At 46.6% G+C, this 23,802-nt stretch overlaps 1 protein-coding gene across 2 annotated transcripts; it reads left to right on the forward strand.

The window, feature by feature from the left end:
* The first annotated feature begins 3,189 nt into the window (after window positions 1-3,189).
* Window positions 3,190-23,447, forward strand: DAO (D-amino acid oxidase). Of its 2 annotated transcripts, none has more exons than XM_055322452.1 (11): window positions 3,190-3,299; window positions 8,980-9,182; window positions 11,211-11,325; window positions 12,644-12,720; window positions 13,588-13,653; window positions 15,548-15,602; window positions 16,753-16,959; window positions 18,254-18,336; window positions 19,613-19,730; window positions 20,651-20,749; window positions 21,982-23,447. In XM_055322452.1, exons 2-11 carry the CDS (start codon window positions 8,989-8,991, stop codon window positions 22,111-22,113), a joined length of 1,146 nt encoding a protein of 381 aa, XP_055178427.1. In that variant the 5' UTR covers window positions 3,190-3,299; window positions 8,980-8,988; the 3' UTR covers window positions 22,114-23,447. The 2 variants fall into 2 exon arrangements, with proteins under 2 accessions (XP_055178427.1, XP_055178428.1); XM_055322453.1 differs by having other exon boundaries at window positions 16,855-16,959; window positions 21,982-23,076.
* Window positions 23,448-23,802: the final 355 nt, after the last annotated feature.

The raw sequence follows: 23,802 nt of genomic DNA on the forward strand, positions 1-23,802 counted from the left end.
ATAGAGCCCCACGTTGGACTCCCTGCTCAGTGGAGAGCTTGCTTCTCCTCCCTCTGCCTCTTCCCCAACTTGAGCTTGCTCTCTCTCTGTCTTTCTCCCCCTTGCTCAGTCTAAATCAAATAAATAAATACAAATCTTTAAAACAAACAAAAAAGAGAGGCAGCAAACCAGCAACACTCTTCTAGGAACTTAACATCTGAACAAGAATAGGTATGTCCAAATTAAATTGCAAAGTTACCCCCATCATAACATCTGCCCCTCCTTTAAAAAAAAACATCTGCCCCTCCTTTAAAAAAAAAAAAATCCTTGGGACGCCTGGGTGGCTCAGTGGTTTGGCACCTGCCTTCTGCCCAGGGCACGATCCTGGAGTCCTGGTATCGAGTCCCCCATTCGGCTCCCTGCAGGGAGCCTGCTTCTTCCGCTGCCTGTGTCTCTGCCTCTCTCTCTCTCTGGGTGTCTCATGAATAAATAAATAAAATCTTTGAAATAAAAAAATAAAACAAACAAACAAAAATCCAGACCAAACCAAAACAAAAAAACAGGGTCATGCTGGGTGTCAACCAGCTACCAGAACAGAAGGATCTTTGACTCCTACAGCTCTACCCAAATACACAGAAATTGCTTCCAGAAGTCCTACTAGGGGCTTTTTGGGGAACTTCTATCATTATGATCAGTGAACTTTGGGGATTCAGATTAGTTTCTGAAGGGCCTTATGATCACCAAGACCACGTGAGCCCTATACTGAATCTGTGGGACTTCCTTCCATCTTTCCTTCTCCCCTCTTTCTCTCTCTCTCTTCCCCACCCTTCTACTTGTGTCAAAGACATCCATCTTGACTTTAAATGTGCAGCTGAAAAAAAATGTGCAGCTGGATGAATTTTTACGTATATATATACATTCCTGTAACCACTGCCCTATTAAGGAGTATGTTTCAAGCCTCTCAGAAGATATCCTTGTGCCTTATCCTTGTCAGTGCCTCTTCCAGAGGGCATCAATCTTCCCACATCCTCTAGCACCATTAGTTTGTTTTGCCTTTTTCTTGAATTTCATATATATGGAACCATGCCATAAGGGTTTCTTCCTGTATGGTTTCATCCACTCAACATAGAGATTGTGTGATTCCTCTGAGTTCTTGTGTGTGGCAGCATTTGACTTTTTCATTGCTGTATAATATTTCATGGTGGGAATTGTCTGAAAACTCCAGCATTGGTTCCATTCATTCTCCAGCTGATAGATACTTGAGTCATTTCTGCTTTGGGACCATGAATGTTCTTGTACAACCTTTTGGTTGATGTGTGTTTTTATTTCTATTGGGTATGTGTATGAGATTTGGGTTCCTGGGTTTGGGGATAAGGGTGTGTTTAGTGTTAGTGGGTATGGGGAACAAGTTTTTGAACTGAAAGGAGGTATGAGGGATCCCTGGGTGGCGCAGCAGTTTGGCGCCTGCCTTTGGCCCAGGGCGCGATCCTGGAGACCCAGGATCGAATCCCACATCAGGCTCCCGGTGCATGGAGCCTGCTTCTCCCTCTGCCTGTGTCTCTGCCTCTCTCTCTCTCTCTCTCTGTGTGTGTGTGACTATCATAAATTAAAATTAAAAAAAAATGAAAGGAGGTATGATCATAATAGCACCTACTGTATAAGGCTGTTGAGAGATTAAAATGAAATAAACCAGATAAGGTATTTAAAAGTAGCACATCGTGGGATGCCTGGCAGGCTCAGTCAGGGGAGCACAGGACTCTTGATCTCAGGGTTGTGAGTTTGAGGCTGTGTTGGATATAGATATTGCTTAAAAAGAAACTCTTTAAAAAATAATAATAAATAGGAGTGCCTGGGTGGCTCAGTGGTTGAGCCTCTGTCTTCGGCTCAGGGTGTGATCCTGGGGTCCTGGGATCGAGTCCCAGATCAGGTTCCCTGAGGGAGCCTGCTTCTCCCTCTGCCTGTCTCTCTGCCTCTCTCTGTGTGTCTCTCGTAAATAAATAAAATCTTTTTTAAAAATTGTAAAAACTTAATAAATAAAACTGGCACACTGAAATTTACAAGACATACATCATTGCTGGGACAGAACTGGGGGCCACGTGAATTTCTGTTAGCTTTAAATATTCCCATAATGAACCAGAGGCACAAGGTCATGTGATATAAAAGTGGATACATGACTATTATTTTAAAATTTAAAAAAATTCAAATGAAGAGGAAGTACATAGAATAAAAGGTGGAGGTCACTCCTTTTAAAAATTATTATTACTTTTTAAAGATTTTATTTATTTATTCATGAGAGACACAGAGAGGCAGGGACATAGGCAGAAGGAGAAGCAGACTCCCTGCGGGGAGCCTGATGCGGACTCTATCCCAGGACCCCGGGATCACGACCTGAGCCAAAGGCAGACGCTCAACCACTAGGCCACCCAGGCATCCCTAAAAATCATTATTAAAAGAATACCATGCACTAAATGTTTTGTATGCATTTTCTTAATTTATCTTCACTTTTTTATTCCACGATGCTGAACTGAAGATAGGGACGCCAAGGCTGGTTCTTTAAAGCTGACCCAAGGGATACCTTACTCAGGGCTGGTTAGTCTCTGTCTTTGGGCCTCAGTCTCCCCATCCACACAGTGAGGCGCCTGATAATCCTTCGGCTCTAATAATCGCAACTCCACGTCTAGCCCTGGCAGAGGAGGGACCTGGAGTCCTGCCGCCCGTGTCTCTGGGATACGGGAGCAAAGAGCCACGCATCCTTATGGCCCAAATAGGCGTCGCCTTGAGTCTCTCCCTGGCCTCATGCACCCAGCATCCAAGAATGGCATTAGGCTGGCCGCTGGCTGCTAGAGGCCCTGTCCTGTATCTCTGGCCTCCGCACAGGGCTGCCCGGCTGGCCAGGCCCACAGTGGCTCAGGGGAACAACTCTCCCCTCCGCCGGGCATGGGGGTGGGCAGCAGGAAGAGGGAGGAAAGAGGATCGTCTCCAGCTGGCCCCGGAGACAGACCTCCTTGTCCCCATCAGCCCTCCGGCCCTCCCTCCCCCCGAGGGCTGTCCACAGGGGCTTGAGATCAGCCAGAAAAGTCAGGCAACTTTTCAGGGACCAGAAGGAGGAGAGGGGAGGTCTCCCAGCCTGAGAGCCGCTCAGCGCCAAGCCCCGCCCCTTGCTGTGCCCTGTCCGTAACTCCAGACTTTGACCCTGAGTTCCAGCCCCGGTTGGCGGGCAGACGGCTGAGGACCGGACACCCCAGAATCAGGAGACTCCTCTGCAGGAGATAAGACCCTGCGTCCACAGCAGCTGCCTCTTCAGAAGTTTGGCAATCCAGGTGAGTGGGGGTGGCGGTGCACCAGGTCTCAAGGTCCTCCCAGTGTTAAGGAGAAGGTTCTACATTAGAGCCTAAAGCAGGTGACAGCCCTGGAGCCAGGCAGGAACACAGGCAGGTGCCTTCACCTCTCCAGACCTCCTTCTCCTCCCTGGGAGACAGGGATCATAATCACCTCTTACTAGGTTATTTTGAGAATCAAAAGAGGTGATGAACAGAAAGAGCTTAGCACAGAACTGGGCACATAGCAAGTACTCAGTAAATGGTGATTATTATTTGGGGGCAGCGAGCTGATAGCCTGGTTGTCAAACATTTGTAGAAGCTGTTCCATTAAAAATTTTTTAAAATATTTTTTTAAATATTTTTTTTATTTATTCATGAGAGACACACAGAGAGGCAGAAACACAGGCAGAGGGAGAAGCAGGCTCCTTGCAGGGAGCACGAAGTGGGACTCGATCCCAGGACTCCAGGATCATGCCCTGAGCTGAAGGCAGATGCTCAACCGCTGAGCCACTCAGGCGTCCCTCATTTAAATTTTTTAAAAACCTGTTATTTATTTATTCATGAGAGACACAGAGAGGTAGAGACATAGCCAGAGGGAGAAGCAGTTTCCTTGTGGGGAACCCTATGTGGGACTTGATCCCAGGACTCTGGGATCATGCCCTGAGCCAAAGGCAGATGCTCAAACAGCCCCCCAGGTGCCCCAGAAGCTATTCCATTGTAAAGGCAAATTGTGAAAATATCAACTGCAGAAGAAGTGGCCATATGGCACAACCTGATTATGTTCGTTCCAATACCTTGCCCCTGATTTGTTGATTTTTTTTTAAACAAGTCTCCTATTTTTTTTTTTTTTGCTACACACAAATAGTAATCAAAGCCACAAGCTGCCCCAAATTCATTTTGAGGGACAAGGGAGGTTATGAGCAAGCAAACACGCGACTGAAAAGCAAGCAGAGAGCAGCAGGTGCCAAGTTACTGCTTGCTGACTAATAGCTCTGCAGCGGGGTACAGAAAGCTCAGATAGAACAGAGTCCAGATCCCAGCACTGTCCCATACTGGCTGCGTGACCCTGGGAGAGTGAGCTCCTGGCCCTGAGCCTCAGACCCACACCTGGAGACCCACCTGTAGTGGTCGCGGAGATGAAGCAAGAGGACATCTGTACTGAATCTATGTGTGTGTGGTGAGGGGCAGATACCCCAAATTCCCTCCCCGCTCCACACTTCTGGAGACTTTATAATCACACACACACACACACACACACACACACACACACACACAGATAAGTGTGAGAACCTCAGCATCTTCTTGGATGCACACTCCAAGCATGCTCCGTTGAAGTGACGGCGTAACACACAGGAGAAGGGCACCTCCACCAGGAATCCAGCAACCACAAAAAAATGACTGACCTAGTAATGGAGCCGTGTGCATGCAAGTCCGCAGGTTCGTTATCCGTGTCATGAGATCCTACGGGCTGGCTCCTGCTTCTCAAAAGAACCTCATGCGTTTATACTGTACTATTTTTTTATTTTTTTTTAAATGATAGTCACACACAGAGAGAGAGAGGCAGAGACATAGGCAGAGGGAGAAGCAGGCCCCATGCACCGGGAGCCCGACGTGGGATTCGATCTCGGGTCTCCAGGATCGTGCCCTGGGCCAAAGGCAGGCGCTAAACCGCTGCACCACCCAGGGATCCCTATACTGTACTTTAATACCACACAGTTGCTACGATCAGTATCAGATAGTCCTGTAGTTTAAGATGATTGGTTTAGGAACCACCTTTTTCCTTCCTAATTCTTTGCCTACCAGCCACACACTAAAAATTCGTACAGATGTTGCATTTCATGGGTCCTTTTTTCAACACAGGACCCTGAAATATTGGCTGTTCATTTTCACCTGCTTAGTCCTCAGATTTTCCAAATAGTGTCATTTGCCAGCCCGGCGTGGTGTTGTTTAGGGCCACGGGCTTCTGTAAGTCAGGTTGAGCTGGGCTCTGCTTCTCGCCAGCTGGGAGTCTGAGACTCACTTGCTTCATCTGTAAAATGGGTGTAATGATAACCCAGAGAGCTGTCAGAAGATGAAAACAGATGAAGCATGTAACATTCTTAGCGCAGCGACTGGCACACGCTGGCAGTGCTATTGTTGTGATCTCTGAGTTGCCGGGTCTTTCCCTGACTCGACCAGTCTTGCCTTTTACGGAGACTTTGTCACCCCAAGACATCACAAACCCTTTCATCGCAGACGCGTTGTTGTGGTTGAGTCTCTCCTCTTTGCTGGGCTCAGTTTCCCCAGCAATCTAGAATTTTACACTCTGGAGAAACTGAGTCCCACACTATTACTTTTCCCCTCTCTATCTCGGCCATTTGATTCCAGATGTTGTTCTGGGCGTCCCTCCTGCTCTTCTTTTGGGCGTGTGCCCCTGCTCCTAACCAGAGGCTCTGACACACCTGACTAGCCTGGTTATCGTAGACATGCTGGGTGCCAGCTCTGCTTCGGTCCAGGCCTCCTTCTTCCTGCCCAGAAGCCTCCAGGGGGTTTTCACACTCTCCTTCTCCTCCCTCGCAGCCTCTATTATAGAAGCAGCTTCTCTTTTTCTCCATCTTATGCTGGTTTTCTAGGTGGCAGGCGAATGGAAAAAAACCTCGGGCCCTGGAAAAGGCAGAGCTGGATTCACATCCATTGCTTCCTCCAACCCTTCTCATGACCTCGGATAACTTAACTTTCTCTGAACCTCGACTCCCTCACCTGTTAACTGGGACGGTTAGCTCCTCAGCATTTAACCAATATTTTCTCTTTTGATCCTCATAAGAACTTCATTCATTCATGAGTCCCTGCTATAAGCAAGGCACTATTCTAGGCCGTGGGGATAGAGCAGGATAAAAGTCCATGTCTGGAGCCCCTGGGTGGCTCAGTTGGTTGTGTCTGGCATTTGGTTTAGGCCCAGGTCATGATCTCATGCATTGTAAGATTGAGCCCTGCATTGGGCCCCATGCTCCACAGGGAGTCTGCTTGAGATTCTCTTCCTCTGCTCCCCCCACCTTGGGCACACACACTCTCTCTCTCTCAAATAAATAAATAGTGGTGCCTGGGTGACTCAGTTGGTTAAGCATCTGCCTTCGGCTCAGGTCGTGATCCCAGGGTCCTGGGATGGAGCCCTGTATCGGGCTCCCTGCTCAGCAAGGGGTCTGTTTCTCCCTCTTCCTCTTCCTCTCCTCCTGCTTGTGCTCTCTCCCTCTCTGTCAAATAAATAAATAAATAAATAAATAAATAAATAAATAAATAAATCTTAAAAAAAAAAAAAAGGAGTCCCTGCCCTCCTGGAGCTGATATTTTGGTGAGGAGGCAAAGGTCAGGGAGCTTTGTTAGCCCTTAAAAGTTCACAGAGAGGGGGATCTCTGGGTGGCTCAGTGGTTGAGCATCTGCCTTTGGCCCCGGGTGTGATCCTAGAGTCCCGGGATCAAGTCCCACTTTGGGCTCCCTGCATGGAGCGTGCTTCTCCCTCTGCCTGTGTCTCTGCCTCTCTGTGTCTCTCATGAATAAATAAATAAAATATTTTTAAAAAAAAGTTCACAGAGAGGAAATGGTGGCTCCTTCAGGATGGCCAACTTAACCCATGTTTGCCCCAGGACTCTCCTGGTTTTAGCCTCTCAAAGTCCGCATCCTGGTAACATCTTCAGTCCTGGGAAGCTGAAGAGGTTGGTCACCCACCCTCCATCAGGTTAAGTGACTTGCTCAGGGTCACACAGCTGGTGTGTGCTGGAGCCAAACTAAACTCTGAACCTAGGTATGTCTGACCCCCAGCCTGGGCTGGTACTGCCACTTCCCCATGCCCTGCTACCTCCTGGATTCATTTCGGGAATTTGGAAAATTCCTCAGTTCTTGCTGTCTTGTTGTTGAGGCACAAAAGTGATCCACTCTCCCGAGTTATAGAGAGAGAGTCAGAAGGCCCAGAGAGAGGAGGTAACTTGGCCAAGGCCACAGAGAATGAGAAGTGAAGCCAGGTCTGACTCTCCCTGCTTCCTCTTCTCCTTCCCCCCGTGTGGTTTCCATTGTTATTTTCAAGGGGCTGGGGGACAGGAGGGGTTACTACGTATTGTTGGGCCTACTCTGTGCTGGGTGCTGTGCCAGAAACATCCACCCAACTAGTGGGTTAATTTTCAGGGTGCCCCTGTGAGGTCAGAGTTGCTCTTATTTTACAGATGAGGATGTGGAATCTCCTGAGGCGAAGTATGGGGGACAAGGGATGGCAGGAGGCTAGGGTCCCTGAGAGGGCCTGCCCCTGCAACCAAGCCTCACAGCGGGAAGGAGAATGGTCCTGAGCAACAATTCCTTTCCGTTTTGTGGCTTTATCTCCAACTTGGCTGCTGAAATCCCGACAGAGTCCAATTCTTGTGGGCTGAACCCATTTTCCCCTTTTAAAAAACTAGGCCCTATTGAGAATGTCCTGCCGTTTGGCCAAGGGTTGCCAGGAGGCTTGGTCTGTGGGAGGAGTTGCTGTGAGTGTAGAGGAGGGAAAGTTGAATTTGGCCCTTCCGCACAAAAAGTCCCCTTGTTCTGCCTCAGCAGGAGCCCACAGAATATTTCCCTGCTGTGTGCGTTGTGGGGGTGGGGGGGCAGGAGGGATCCAAGCAGCTTCGAGGTTAAAAGCTTTTAAACTTCTAAATATCTTTTTTTTTTTTTTAGATTTTATTTACTTATTCATGAGAGACACAGAGAGAGGAAGAGAGACACAGGCAGAGAAGCAGGCTCCCTGCGGGGAGCACGATGTGGGACTCCATCCCAGATCCCGGGATCACGCCCTGAGTCAAAGGCAGATGCTCAGCCACTGAGCCACCCAGGGGTCCCTTAAAGCTTTTAAACTTCTGAGGACCCAGCCAGCCCAGCCCCCAAGGCCCACCCTTGGGGGCTGTGCAGGAAAACCTGAGTTCTGAACTTAGACATTGCATCCACTAGCTCCCAGCTTGGCACGCAGATGTGCCGTCAGTGTATGTTGAGTTTACTTGAATTAAAAGTAAATCCCAGCAGCACCACTTAAGTGACTGTAGGACCTCAGGTAACTTACTTCACTTCTCTGAGCCTCTGTCTCCTCATCTGTACAATGGGACCAACGACACCAGCCCTGGCCTCCTAAGAACGTGGGGTGACTTAGAAGGACTTAGCACTGGGGTTGGCACGTGGTAGTGCTCCGTAAGTGTCAGCAAATGACGTCTTTTGCACTTGACCTTATGTTGAGGTTTGTGCACTGGCCATCTTGCTAAACCTCCCATCTGTTCTCCAAGGTAGGAGTTATTTTTCCCCATTTACCAGCATCTTGCCCAAGGTCAGTGGCCAGTAGGTGGCAGAGTTGAGGCACGAGATCTGAAGCTAGAGCCCATGGTCCTGACTGCTAGACTCCCAGGCTGCAGCTGGCTGGGCCCTGTGCCCTGCTCTGTTTATGTTCCTGGCTTGGGGCAGGGTATTTGGGGGAAGCTCCCCAACCAAAGCTGCATCACTTACTAGCTGTGAGACCTTGGCCAAGTCGCTTTGCCTCCCTCTGTGTCCATTTTTCCTCTTGTGAGGGTCCTTAAGAGGATCAGTTATCTGGACTAGCCAGATAGAAAGGCTTGGCGGTATCGGGCACTTTCTAAGCTTTCAGGAGACAATGGTGATGGTGGTGATGGCACACTTCAACCTTTCCTTCCTGCAGGCTGGCACGATGCGTGTGGTAGTGATCGGAGCGGGCGTCATTGGGCTGTCCACCGCCCTCTGCATCCACGAGCACTACCAGTCAGTCCTGCCATCGCTGGATGTGAGGGTCTACGCAGACCGCTTCACCCCGCTCACCACCACTGACGTGGCTGCTGGCCTCTGTCAAGCCTACCTCTCGGACCCCAGCAACCCACAGGAGGCGTGAGTGAGGGTCCTAGACGGTGGCCCCAGGAACCGGAGGTTCTGAGAGTGAAGAGGGGATGCTCCCTCTCAGGGTTCCCATCACCAAGAGCAAGCCCCTTGTCAAGGCTTAGAAGAAAATCCTAATAAATATGAAGCCCTACTATGTGCCAGACAAATGGAGGCTTCCCTCTATGCCTCCCCTAAACTGGGTGGCTGTGGATGCCCTGTGCATTGATGGATCAGGAATATTTGGGTTTCTTTCCCCTAGTTTATTTATTTAAAGGTCATTTTCATCTGATCCCTACCTAGTGGCTGACAGAAAACAGAGCCCTTCAAATCCCAGCAATAATTACAACGAAGGATAAAATGCACTAAAGTCCTTGATGCTGGGTACTGTAGGGAGGAATTATGTCCCCAAAGACCAATTTTCTTCCATATATAAACTCATAAAAAGATCTTTCGCTTCATTTGAAGTCATTCCAATTGCCGTTTTTAACAGTCTCTCAGGTATATTTAACGGTTTAGAAATCTATTTCCCCTGAATTTGCCCATTGTGACGATTCATCATTTTTATGTAACAATTTCTTTTTTTTAGTGTTTTTATTTTAATTCCAGTTGGTTAGCAGTGTTACATTAGTTTCAGGTGTGCCATATAGTGATGGAACACTTCCATACAGCACCTGGTGCTCGTCACAACAGGTGCACTCCTTCATCGCCATCACCTATTTCCCCCAACCTGCACCCCCATCCTCTCCGGTGACTATCAGCTTGCTCTCTACAGTTAAGAGTCTGGTTTGAGTTTCTTTTTCTCTCTCTCTCTTTTTTCCCCTTTGCTCATCAATTTTCTTTCTTCATTTCCACATATGAGTGAAATCATATGGTATTTGTCGTTTTCTGACTTATTTCACTTAGCATGATACCCTCTAGTTCATCCACGTTGTTGCAAATGGCAAGATTTCATTCCCTTGTATGGCTGAGTAATATTCCATTGTATATATGGAAAACCGCATCTTTATCCATTCATCAATTGATGGACACTTGGACTGCCTCCGTATCTTGGCTATTGTAAATCATGCAGCTATAAACATCGGGATGCACGTATCTGTTTGAATTGGTGTTTTTGTATTCTTTGGGTAAATAACCAGTAGTGTGCTTTCTCTCTAGATCACAGGTTAATTATGTTTTTAACTTTTTGAGGAACCTCCAGATCAAGAATACTTGTAAGTGGGTGGATGGATGATCAGGTTTAGCAAAGAAGTTGCAAAAGTTATTTTGTCTGTTTAGAAACCACAAACTGCCAGCTGCTTCAGCAAAAGAATCCCCAACTGTGTAAGGACTCAAACAGAAGTTACATTCTCCCGTAAACTCTAAAACTAGTGTTCCTGATCAGTGGATGGCAATTCAGGGGCCCGGGCTCCTTGCATCTCATGCCTCTGCTGTCCTCCTCTGTGGCTTCTGACACGGCCACTGTGCCCGTGTCACTGTGCCTTCTGATGTCACTCTTCTGTGCTTTTGGAAGGAGTACAGCATGAGGACCATGTGTGCAGTCTTAGGGTCCATTGGGCAGAAGGCAGTCACATGGCCACACCTGGCTGCTTGGGAGTCTAGGAGATGTAACCAGGTTCTGTGCCAGGAAGAAGAGGAGGAAAGTGTTTGGGAGCAGCAAATCAAGGTCTACTGTTGGCATTTATACGGGGGGTATTTGAGTAAGCCTCAAGTGTGGGGCTTGCAGCTCTCAAAGTGGGCCAGAGCTTTCATTTAAACTCACAGCTACACAATCTTGAGCCCCAGGTGGGCTCCAAATGGTTGCAATGGACCATCCCTTGTTTCCCCTCTTCTCTTTTTCTATTAATGGGGAAATTCTAGAAAATCATGGGATAGGGAAGGCCCACAGGCATTTGGGATGCTGCAGAAGGGAAAGTGGTGGATTTCTGGATTTTGACATATCCCCATCTGCCTGGTCACAACCCCATGCAAGCCAATCCTCAGAGTTTTCTTGTCCAGCTCAAGGTATTAGGTGACCGAGACTCTGCGGGATCCTTCCAGGCATTGGAACCAGCAGACCTTCGACTATCTTCTGAGCCACATCCATTCTCCCAACGCTGCGAGCATGGGCCTGGCCCTAATCTCAGGCTACAACCTCTCGCATGAAACTATTCCGGTGAGTGAGGAGTCAGACCCTCGGGCAGAACCTTGATCACAGACCAGGGCTGGGAGTCTGAGTCTGGGAGTACTTTGAGCCTGGTAGATGATAGCTATTTGCATTCAAATCAAGTTTACTTTAAGTTTTATTTTTGCTTTAAAATTATTTTGGTTTCCAATTTTGTCATTAAATTGGTGGAGACCAAAGAGCTTGCCTTCTTTCTTTCTTTCTTTCTTTCTTTCTTTCTTTCTTTCTTTCTTTCTTTCTTTCTTTCTTTCTTTCTTTTTTTTCCCAAAGAGCTTTCTGATGAACCAGGGGAACTAGCTTTGGTTGAGTCAAACCCAGACACATCCTGTAGTGGATTTCATGCTGAAGCTACAAGGTTTCCTGTGTTTCTGGAGGTGCCAGGGATTTTCATCAAGATATACTAAAATATTCACCATGGCACGAACTTCTAAAGTGCTTACTATATACCAGGCCCTGTCCCAACTACTTTGTCAGCTAGTGACTTGTTTAATTCTTATAACAACCAACAAGTAAGTGCCTCTTTTTATAGATGAAGAAATAGAGGCTCAGAGAAATGGTGTAACTTGCTCAAGTTACAAATCTCTAAATGGTGGAACTGAGATTTGAACCCAGGCTGTCTGTGACCCCATGGTGCCCAATGTGCGAAGAAGGGCACAGCCTTGGGGGATGTTCTTAGGTTGCTTGGAGAGAGGGGTCTGAGTGTCCAGAATCCCAGGCCAACTCTTTCAGGGTTATTCGATGTTTAGCACTGGGCTACGGGCATTGCCCATACTGTCTGTTCTCTTTCATGGGACCAAGAATGAGTATTAACTCCATTATACAGACCAGAAAATGGGAGTCTTGGAGAATTCAACGTGGTCTGTGGGGAGGCCCAAACCTCTACCAGGTTTTCTGACCCTAAGCTCTGCTGCCTCCCACTCTCACCCCTTGGTAATCCTCACTGTCACCAGTTTCTCTCCTATTTCTGACTCCTACCCTATCACTCATCCTCAGCCTCATTCTCACCCTTCCTTCATATAGCATCACAGTTAAGACTATGGACTTTGAAGCCAAACTGTGTTGGTTCAAATCTCGGCTTCATTGTTTATTAGCTGTGTGACTTTAGACTAGTTACTTAACCTCTTTAAACCTCAAGGGGCCCATCTGTGAAAATGGAGCTAAGAATAATATGTATCTCAATAGATGGTTGGGGGTAGTAAATGGAGTGGTATAAGTAAGATACTTGAAATGGAGCCTTACATGCAGTACACACTGTACAACATTTTATTGACTTTCACCCATCCCTGTGCCTCCTCTTCCTCCTTGGCAGGATCCTTCCTGGAAGGACACAGTTCTGGGATTTCGGAGGCTGACCCGTAGAGAGCTGGACATGTTCCCCAATTACAGGTGAGGTTATTGTGATGGACAAAGGGGCTGAGGTCTCACCATTCAGACAGATCTGTCCAGAGGGCAGCAGAAAATAGAGGTCCCAAGTTTCCTGTCCTATCCCAGGCCAAGAGCCACTGGTCCCTTAGACTTCTGCTACTCTGTCCATCTCCCTTGGAGAAGTCACCCACCCAATGCGTCCCTGGGCTAGGGTGGTGGGGGATACAGAGACACAGATCTGAAGCCCAGGAACTCCATGTCACTACCATCTTTTGTAGATGAGGAGACTGAGCTTTAGAGAGGCTAAGTTACTTCTGAAGGTCACATAGCCAAGGGACCAAAATGGGATTTCTTTTTTTTTTTTAAGATTTTATTAATTTATTTGTGAGAGACACACAGAGAGAGGGAGAGACACAGGCAGAGAGAGAAGCAGGCTCCATGCAGAGAGCCCGATATGGAACTCAATCCCGGGATTCCAGGACCATGCCCTGTGCTGATGGCAGGCACTAAACCACTGAGCCATCCAGGGATCCCCCCAAAATGGGATTTCAACCCAATCTGTGTGACTCCAAACACATCTATTCTTTTCCTTGCAGCCTGATGTCTCTTTGGTCCTCCCTTCACCCCACCCTGTGCCTGAATCCTCTCTAAGAATGCACGTCCAATCTCCACGTGTGCACCCCAATGTCAGGGATGGATTTTCTGATAGAAAAAATTTTTCTGCACTGAAAACCAATCCCTACTTGACTCAGCCCACTTCACTCAGTGGTCCTGGTTCTACCCTTGGGGGTCCTCCAAAATGAGACTGCTCCCACCTCCATTTGAAAGCCTTTGAATAGAGCTCTGATTCTGATTCTTTATTCTCACTCTTGCCTGTTGCAACTTTAGCTATGGCTGGTTCAACACAAGCCTGGTTGTGGAGGGGAGGAGGTATCTCGAGTGGCTGACTAAAAGGTGAGAACTTCAACTTTAGTTTTAGGAAAGCACCTCTCAGGGACCATTATCAGTTGTTCATGAGATTTGTTTTTGTATTGACCAACCCAAAATGTTAAAGAAAACTCTTAGGCTTGGTGGGAGTTATCCTCAGTTCTAACCACTTCTGTGCACTGAAACCCAGCTTCCCATACCTGATTGGGCATCAGAACCACCTGGGCAGCTCTTTACATGTGATATTGATTATTGAATTCACCAAAATCTATAATGTTTGTGTAATAGTTTTAAATTAATTCTTTTAAGTTTGCCACATGTATTTACATCATCTCTAAAATACAAGTTGCCTTTTTTCTGTATACTTCATTTTTTCTTCTTGTTTAACTGCTGTGGCCAGTACTTCTAGAACAATGTTAACTAATACAGGGAATGTCTTTTTGCTGAGTTTTTTTTTTAAGTTTAAATATTTTTTTAAATTTTTATTTATTTATGATAGTCACACACACACACAGAGAGAGAGAGAGAGAGAGAGAGAGAGGCAGAGACACAGGCAGAGGGAAAAGCAGGCTCCATGCTCCAGGAGCCCGTGGGATTCAATCCCAGGTCTCCAGGATTGTGCCCTGGGCCAAAGGCAGGGGCCAAACCGCTGCGCCACCCAGGGATCCCCTTTGCTGAGAAGGCAGGCGCCAAACCACTGCGTCACCCAGGGATCCCCTTTGCTGAGGTTAATAGGAATCTTGTAAGTGTGCCTGGGTGGTTCAGTGAGTTAAGCATCTGCCTTCAGCTCAGGTTATGATTCCAGGGTCCTGGGATTGAGCCCCATGTTGGGCTCCCTGCTCAGTAGGGAGTCTGCTTCTCCCTCTCCCTCTGCCCCTCTGCACTGCCCACCCCCACTCATGCTTTCTTTCTCATTCTTTTTATCTAAAATAAATAAATAAAATCTTTTAAAAAAATAGGAATCTTGTAGTGTTCTAAATTAGCAAATTGAGAGGCATATTTATATTTATATTCATATATAAGAAGATTCCATGTATTTCCTATATTTTACTATTTTATTAAGATTTAAAAAAAATCTAGAATGGATCATAGCTTTTATCAAATGACCTGAGGAGCTTTTTAGAAATACAGATTTTAGGACTCCACTTTATATCTACTGAATCAGATCCTCTGGAGTGGGGCTTAGAAATTTGTGTTTTAAGAAGTTTCCTGAGTGATTTTAATTATCAGCCAGGTTTGGAAATCATTGCACTATAGTTATTTCTCCTAACCTTAAGATACTTATGACTCCTGTCTAGCCTCTTCCTAGGCAGAAAACCCCCACTTCTATCTTTTGGAAGCTATGTATATAAAATAGTCCTGAGTTTCACTTTTCATAGGGTTTACTTTTCTGTAAAAAAAGATGTTTGATGTTTCTACTACATCTCTAATAAAACAGATATTTTTATTCTGAGACATGTTGAGAGATGTCCTCAGCCCACCTTCCTCCTTGTACCTTGCTTCTGACAAAGGGGCATTTAACATTGGTCCAACTCTGCCCTCCTCCACCTTGCAACTCATTCCCTTTGATGGTACAAAGCAATGTGGTAGGAAAACTTTTGAACTAAGAAGCCTAGGTCTGAGTCCCAGTCCCATCATTAACTCACTGTATGACCTTCACCAAGGCCCTTCTCTCATCTCCATCTGGCTGACAAGGGGCTTGGGCCATCTCAGGTTTCCCATGGGAGATTTCATGGACCACTAGTCCATCAAGGTACTTAAGAACTGATCTGATCTGACTACACAGCCATTTTCTCAAGGAGCATCCTGTGGGACTAACATCCACAGAAGGTTCTTTGGGGAACATATCTCACGCCATTTTCTTGGAGAGATGGGACAAAGAACTGAATACTGGGCTTTTTGATGTGTTTGATCACCCTAGGTTAACTGAGAGGGGAGTGAAATTCTTCCGGCAGAAGGTGGAGTCTTTCGAGGAGGTGAGTTGCAGGGCTGGAAGCGGCTGGATGTGGGAGAAGGGTGAGGAGGAGAGGCCTTTGGTTCCTTTTGCTGGGTTGGGGGCCCCTTGTCAGCTCCCAGGGTCCCCATGAGGCCTGTCCCAGTCTCCAGGCCTTTCTTCAATCCCAGAGGGACTCAAGCATTCTGTCTTGATGTTGGTGGCTAGAACAAAGGGATAGCAGGATGATGGTGGACATTAGGGGCTAATCTACTTCTGACCCTCTGAATCTTAGGGCCAGAGAGTTGGCTGCCTCTTACCAGTATCAGCTGCACTTCACTCTTGAGACACTTGGTTGCCTCCTATCTAAATCAGGGTTAATGTTTCTGCAAAGTCAAGGCTCTCAGCTGACTCAGCTCCAGAGTAATGCCATCATCAGTAACAATGACAGTTAGCAGCTATCATCACCAGGCACTGGCTAAGTACCATGAACTTTGCTGTATGACCTCACTCAATCCTAGCACCTAGAATTGTGCTTGGCATGTGAAGATACTTGGTAAATGCAGCTACTGGCATTATATACTGAGTATCTGCTCTGAGTTGAGCCCTAATGGGCACTTGGGATGTACGGTTTACTCAGACATAACCTTAGTCCCAAGGAGCTCACACTTCAATGTAGCAAACACTGGCTCTGGAATGATAACAATGCCTTGCAATGTGTGTGCCCCATGACTGACCTGTGAGGGGAGTCCCTGGTGCTGGACTGAGGGTTTAGGTGCCCATCATACTATACTGTTGAGCCGTCAAGTATCCCATACATGCACAGAGCCAGGGGTTCCAACATGCCTTCTGAAAATGCCTTGGCAGAGCAAAAGGCAAGAGAATGAAGTAAGGAGTCAGAAGGAGGAAGAGAACTATCTCTGCATCTGACTTCTTCTGGGAGGTCCCAAGAAGTTTCTCCCCTTCCACAGTACTCCTTCCTGAGCACTCTCCTATCCAGGGTCACATTGGATCTTCACACAGCCCAAGAATAGATATTACCAGCCCTACTTTATAGTGAAAGCGGCTGAGCCTTGAGGAGGTGATGGAACATTTCTGAGGTCATGTAGCAGGTAAATGGCAGAGCAGAAATTTGGAGTCAGTTCTGTGGAAATTTGGAGTCCTCATTGAGGCTCCTCCCTGCTGTTCCACAGGGAGCAGAGAGCTGCAAGGTGGAGGGCAGAGGGGAGGAGCGGGTGGAGGATACCAAGGCCCTTACCTCCTCCCATGCCACCTGCTCTGTTCATTGCTGCCAGATGGCAAGAGGAGGTGCCGACGTGATTATCAACTGCACCGGGGTGTGGGCTGGGGCATTGCAACCAGATCCCTTGCTGAAGCCAGGTCGGGGACAGATCATTAAGGTGAGTGTGAAGGCGAAGGATGGAACCTCCTGCTTTTCTTCTTTTAAAGATTTATTTATTCATGAGAGAGAGAGAGAGAGAGAGAGAGAGAGAGAGAGAGGCAAAGACATAGGCAAAGAGAGAGGCAGAGACATAGGCTTGCAGGGAGCCTGATGTGGGACTGGATCCCAGAATCTGGGATCGTGCCCTGAGCCAAAGGCAGACACTTAACCGCTGAGCCCCCCAGGTATCCCTCTTGCTTTTTTCTTAATAGAGAGATTGTAGCTGCCTCCTTATTTCCTCTCTGAAGATAGAGGATGCACTGGGGACATCTGTTAGAAGAGCTCGCAGATTTCAGGCAACTGACATGTTAAAGAAACAAGAAGGATCAACACGACCCCTCCAAACATTCTCTTTTGGGATTTTTTCTTAATATAGCAAAGCATGCATATATATGTTTGTACATATGTAGGGGTTGTATATCCCTGCATTATAATAAAAAGAGCAAAAATTTGTGGAGTATTTATTTAGTGCCATGTACAGGCCTGAGCATTTTATTGTGTTATTAATTTCATCCTTACCAGAACCCTTTGAGAGGGTCTATCATATTGCCATTGCTATTTTACTAATGGGGAAACCGAGGCACAGAGGAATTTAGGTGATATGCACAAGTTCACATGGTGGTGAGTTGTGGAATTGGGGTTAGAACCCAGGATCCCTGGGTGGCTCAGTGGTTTAGCACCTGCCTTCAGTCCAGGACGTGATCCTGGAGTCCCGGGATCGAGGCCCACATTGGGCTCCCTGCATGGAGCCTGCTTCTCCCCTCTGCCTGTGTCTCTGCCTCTCTCTCTCTCTCTGTCTATCATGAATAAATAAATAAAAAATCTTCAAAAAAAAAAAAAACCCAGGCAACCTGATTTAAGAGGCTGTGTCTTGTAAACATCATCCCACACTGCCTCTCACTGTGTACGTGTGCCTGTGTGAAGGATGTCCATTTGTAGACATGTGTGCGTACTTGGGCCTATGTGAGTGTCAGTGTGTTCCTGATGTGGGCTGATGCGTATGTGTCTTTATACGTGTGTGCTGAGCTTTTCTGTGGTCATGTAGGTGAGAATGTGTGATATTTCAGGGAGCGGGGGTTGACTCTTCCTGCAAGAGCAAGCAGTCAGTGCAGACTTGGAGCAGAGGAGTCAGAGGAGGGCTTAGGAGCTGTCTTTGCCACACTTGTCAGAACATCTGGGTAGAGAGGGGAGCAAGGCAGGGAAGCCTAGTGATCCAACGCTCCTGAAGAGACTTGTCTGCCCTCAATCAACAGGTGGATGCCCCTTGGATGAAGCACTTCATTATCACCCATGACCTAGCGAAAGGCATCTACCAGACCCCATACATCATCCCAGGGTAAGAATCTGACATCTTAGAGCAGAAGAAGGAGCACCTTCATGCCCTCTCTATGCTGGCCACCCCAGCCCCTTTGCTTAGTCCCTGCAGGTTTTTTCTTCTAGTGTTTTCTAAGTAGTAGGGTTGAGCTATTAAATCCCTGGAAAGTCAGGACGCAGCATTAATTGGGCTCCATCTTGAACAAGCTTTTGGAGGATAGTTGTGGTGATCCTAAAGACAAAGGTAGTGGGTGTGAGGGCAGTGACACTGGAAGGTGTGAACAGAAATAACAGGATTGTGGTGAGAATAGGGATTTGGTTGATGGTGATGATGATATTAACGAGAGAGGTGATGATGTTAGTGAAGATGGTGATTGTGTTGATAGGATGACAATGTCACTGAGAGTGGAGTGGTGGTAGTGGAGATATTACTGTAATTGGTGAGGAAGTTCACAGGGGTGGTGATTGGGCCAAGGAGGGTAGAATGTTAACATTAATGGAGATGGTGTGGTGTTGATGATGATGGCAGTGATTGGGAGTAGAGGCAGCATCTGGTGCTGATGGAGATGACGCTATGAATGATGATGTTAATAGTATAGTGGGGATGACAGTCTCAAAGGCAACGTTAATCCATGTTGATTGCAACATTAATGTTAGGTGGGGCTGTGCTATCTTCATGGTGATGTTAGTGGTGTGGCAGAGATGACAATATCAATGGTAACAAGAATTCTGGTAGTGAAAATGATGAATGGAGTTGATGGTGATGACATATTCATGGTAGCAAAAAAGGCAGTTGTGAAGATGATGTTGTTGATGGAGATATTTTTCCAGTTTCATTAAGATATAATTGACAAATGGTGCACATTTATAATGTACCTGACAATTTGATATATGTATATATTGCAATATGATTACCACAAAAAGGCTAGTTAACTCATCCACCATGTCACATAATTACAATTTCTCTGTGTGTAGTGAGAACATTTAAGATTCACTCCCTTAGCAATTTTCAAGTATGTAATATAATACTGCTAACTACAGTCACCGTGCTGTGCATTAGAAGAGATGACAATGTTGGCAGTGACATTAATGGTGATGGTAGAGATGGTGGGGGGTGGTGATGACAGTGGCAATTGCAGTGGCGTTGATGGTGGTGTTAGCAGGGATGACAATCTGGGTGGTCATGGGGATTTAGGTAGAGATGGTTGTAAGGGTGAGCATGGCGATGGCCCCACCCCCCATTCATCTCAAAGGCTTTTTGTTTCCCTTCATCATTGACACTCCTTACTTTTACCTAGGATCCAGACAGTGACTCTGGGAGGCATCTTCCAGCTGGGGAACTGGAGTGAGGTAAACAACATCCAGGACCACAACACCATCTGGGAAAGCTGCTGTAGCCTGGAGCCCACACTGAAGGTAAGGTGGGAGGGGTATCAGTACCCTAGACCAGGGTCTTGGCAGCTTGATCATGAGGCCCCTTGAGGATGGGAAGATGCTACCACTGGGATAATTGGGCAAATTTATTCCAGCAAGGGACTGTGGAATACACCAGAATTTGATAATGCATAGGGAGGTTCTGCTGCAAGCCAGTGATACCTATCTGTCCATGGCTAAGAGTTGCTGTCTTTTGCGGTGACAGCCCTAAAAACACCTTAGTCTGTCTTCAAAAAGAGCAGATACATTTGTTGTAGGAATCTCAGTGCGTTTTTGTTTGTTTTGAAATATCAGTTTTTTCATTTGCCTGTTGGTGACGATGACAGTCATGATATTAATGAGGGTAGGGTAGAAGTAGTGGTGGTGTTGATGATGATGAATATGCTCAGGATGAGGATAATAATGATGGTGAGGAGGCGAGGACTGTTGACATCATGGTGGTGGCTGGTCGTGGTTGATGGAGACCGGGTCATCGATAGAACTGGTAGTGATGTGGTGGTAGTGACAATAATGATGTTGGCAGCTGATGAAGGTGTGATGGTAGAGGGGGTTAATGAAAGTGATGGTGGTGGTGGGTGGTGAAATTGAGACTCCAAAGCTAACTCTATAACCTAAAAATAGGAGCGGCAAAAAAAAATCCAGAGATGAATTATTATTATTTTTTAATATTTTACTTATTTGAGAGAGAGAGAGAGAGAGAGAGAGAGAGAGAGAGAGAGAACAAGCTGGAGGAACAGCAGGCAGAGGGAAAGGGAGAAACCAGCTCCCTGCTGAGAAGGGAGACCAATGACATGGGGCTTAATCCTAGGACCCTGGGATCATGACCTGAGCTGAAGGCAGACACTTAACAACTGAGCCACCCAGGGGCCCCCAGAGATGCACTAGTAACACTTTTTTTCCAGGATGCAAAAATTGTTGCTGAGTTTACTGGTCTCCGGCCAGTTCGCCCCCAGATTCGGCTAGAAAGGGAACGGCTTCGCTTTGGATCTTCAAATACAGAGGTATGCTCTCTTGGCGAGGAAAGCAGGGCTTCCCGTACCTCTAAGAGGCTCTGGCATTTCCAGTCTTACCTGACATTGGCTTCACACAGCCTACTGGCAGGCCAGGACAACACTGGCTAACATCCCCCCCTCTGTAGAGAAACTGAGGCTCAGTGATGGTACAGGACCTGCTCAAGGTTACGTAGAGGGCAGTGCACCTCAGTCTGTCAAAACCTGTGGTTGAGCAGAAGGAAAATGGGTACTTACTTGTGTCCATGACACGAACGACCTTACTGGATCTCCCCTCCAGCTCTTTGGGATAGGGACTGTTTCCCCCATGCTTCAGATGGATACTGGGGGTCTAAGATGTGAAAGCATTTGCCTAAATCAGACAACTGGTGAGTTGAATTTGACTCCAAATCCATTTTGCAGATGTCCATTTTGTGGCTGCTCCATCGCATCTCTGGGGTCGCTCTTTCATGCTCCCTCTTATGGGGTGGGAACTCAATAGAGAAGCTGGAAGCTGTCCTGGCTGAAGGACCTGATCTAACTAGGTGGTAGCTGGAGTTCCCCAAGGAAAAGCAATCCTCCTTATATCGGTCATCCTTCTTCCCTTATGAAGGAGGGCATATAGGAGGTGTGTGTGTGTGTGTGTGTGTCTGTGTGTGTGTGTAACAGCTTTGTGTGTATATGTGTATATGGGGTGTGTGTGTGTGTGCTCGCAGGTACCTGAACACACATACAGAGGAAAGAGTCACACATGGAGTCAAACTCCCTGCTGATGGCTTTGGCTTTAAAAAAGACCCCGGGGATCTTGCCTCTGTCCCTGGGTCAAATTAGCCTGCTAACCAGGGTCCACCCAATACAGTTTCCTGGCTTTTCTTTCCTCCCGAGGTGGGTAGAAGAGTCTACCACAAGAGGTTTGGTGTTCTGGAGCGGGATGGGAATAAGAAAGGTGATTTAAGGAACTTCAGATAATTTGACTGAGGAGGGGGATCCCTGACCTCAAGTTCTAAATATTCTACTTTTCCTGTGCTGAGTGCATAAACCAGGTCCATCTCCTAAGCAAAAGAGAGTCTGGGATGTCGACCTTCAGCTCCCCAAAAGATCACCTTACTGGTGTTGCTGGGATGCCACCATCGTGCCAGGGAACGGAGAGGGCCTCTGGTGCCCGCTGGCTTTGCCCAGAACTCTTCAGGAAGCTCCTGAGTCTTCCAGGGCACACGTGCTACCTTCTCTCTTGCCTCTCCCAGGTCATCCACAACTATGGCCATGGAGGCTACGGGCTCACCATCCACTGGGGCTGTGCTATGGAGGCAGCCAAGCTATTTGGGAAAGTCCTAGAAGAAAGGAAGTTGCTCAGGATGCCGCCGCCCCACCTCTGAAAACACCACCTCCCCAAGAACTCCCCATTCCCCCAGCCAAGCAATCAATATACCCTCTAAGCTATCACTTACCCTTCACATCGGCCCTGGCTCCTTTCTGCAAGAAGCACAAGATGAGAGGGAAATGACAAGATCCATTCCCAGAGGCGAGTCTGGCCCTACCTGGGGCTCACTTTGATCACTGGGGTCTCTCCACCCACTCTGGGCCTGACTGTATGAAGAACAGATGTAGGCTGTTATATTCTAAGTCCTCAGAAAGGAAAGCTCAGAAAATCAAAGGAGCAAGGAGAAAATTGGGGATAACTGAGGTTAGGTAACTTGAGGACAAATTACACTAATATATTAAAGGTTCTGAAAAGGTGATTCCCGGGTGGCTCAGCAGTTTAGCACTTGCCTTCGGCCCAGGGGCATGTTCCTGGAGTCCTGGGATCAAGTCCCACATCAGGCTCCCTGCATGGAGCCTGCTTCTCCCTCTGCCCCTCTCTCATCATGAATAAAGAAATTAAAAAAAAAAATAAAATCTTTAAAAAAAATAAATGTTCTGAAAAGTCCTGCAGCAAAGACATCTATCTGATGTTCTTTCATCCAATCCTAAACTTATTTGGTTTGGAAACCTTTTTGCCCTGAGCACTGATGCCACAGAGTGTACTTGAGGGAAGGCTGTAGTAGATTTTGTTGCAGGAAGTCACATGCAGAGCTGGAGTGTGGCGAGGCAGAAGAGGTAAGGCACTGAACTAACACCATGATACCCATTCCACATCCAGAATTTCCAACAGTGTCAGTGACCTGCTGAGTGGGTAGAGGGGGCATGGGGAAAATCCTGCAACCCACATGGCACTGGAGAAATTAGGCAATGCTTAATTTCTTCACTTTCCCTTCGCCTAACCTTCTTGCTTCCTCCTTCCCTGAAGATGATCTGTAACCATATTTTTCAATGACTTACTGGCAGCTTGATGAGTTTAGAGAGTATTGTATTTCCTTGTTGAATTGTCTCAGCACTTCTGTCAAAAGTCAGTTGAGCCTTAAATATATGGGTGTATTTTTGGAATTTCAATTCCATTCCATTGATCTATAGGTCTATCCATATACTCGTATACTCGTGCTACACTGTCTTGATTACTGAAACTTTGTAAAAAGTTTTACAGTTAGGAAATGTGAGTTTTCCATGTTTGTTCTCTTTTAAGTGGTTTTTTTTTGTTTTGTTTTGTTTTTTTTTTTGCTCTTCTGGGTCCTTTGTAGTTTCCTACAAATTCTACAACCAGCTTGCCAGTTTTTGAAGAAAAAAAAAAAGCCAACCAGGGATTTTGATAGGGATTGGGTTGAGTTTATAGATCAATTTGGGGGTTATTGATCGACACATTGATTTTAAGTCTTGTGATCCATGAATATAGGATGTTTCTCCATTTATTCAGATCTTCAATTTCTTTAAGCAGTGTTTTGCAGTTTGTAAAAGTCTTGTACTCCTTTTGTTAAATTTATTCCTATTCTTTTTTTTATTCCTATTCTTTTTAACGGTATTGAGTGGAATTGGTTTCTTACTGATAAATTTAGAAATTTTCTCTGGCATGAGGGTAGGGGGATTTGAAGTGGTTCATCATCGAGTATTCTTGATTAATCATGAATGATTATATGTGACGCGTCTGTATGTTTAAATGTCAAAGAATCAGAATACAGCAAAGTACCATCAAT

This window comes from Nyctereutes procyonoides, unplaced genomic scaffold (assembly GCF_905146905.1).
Source record: "Nyctereutes procyonoides isolate TBG_1078 unplaced genomic scaffold, NYPRO_anot_genome, whole genome shotgun sequence".
In the NCBI taxonomy this organism is placed as follows: Eukaryota; Metazoa; Chordata; class Mammalia; order Carnivora; family Canidae; genus Nyctereutes; species Nyctereutes procyonoides.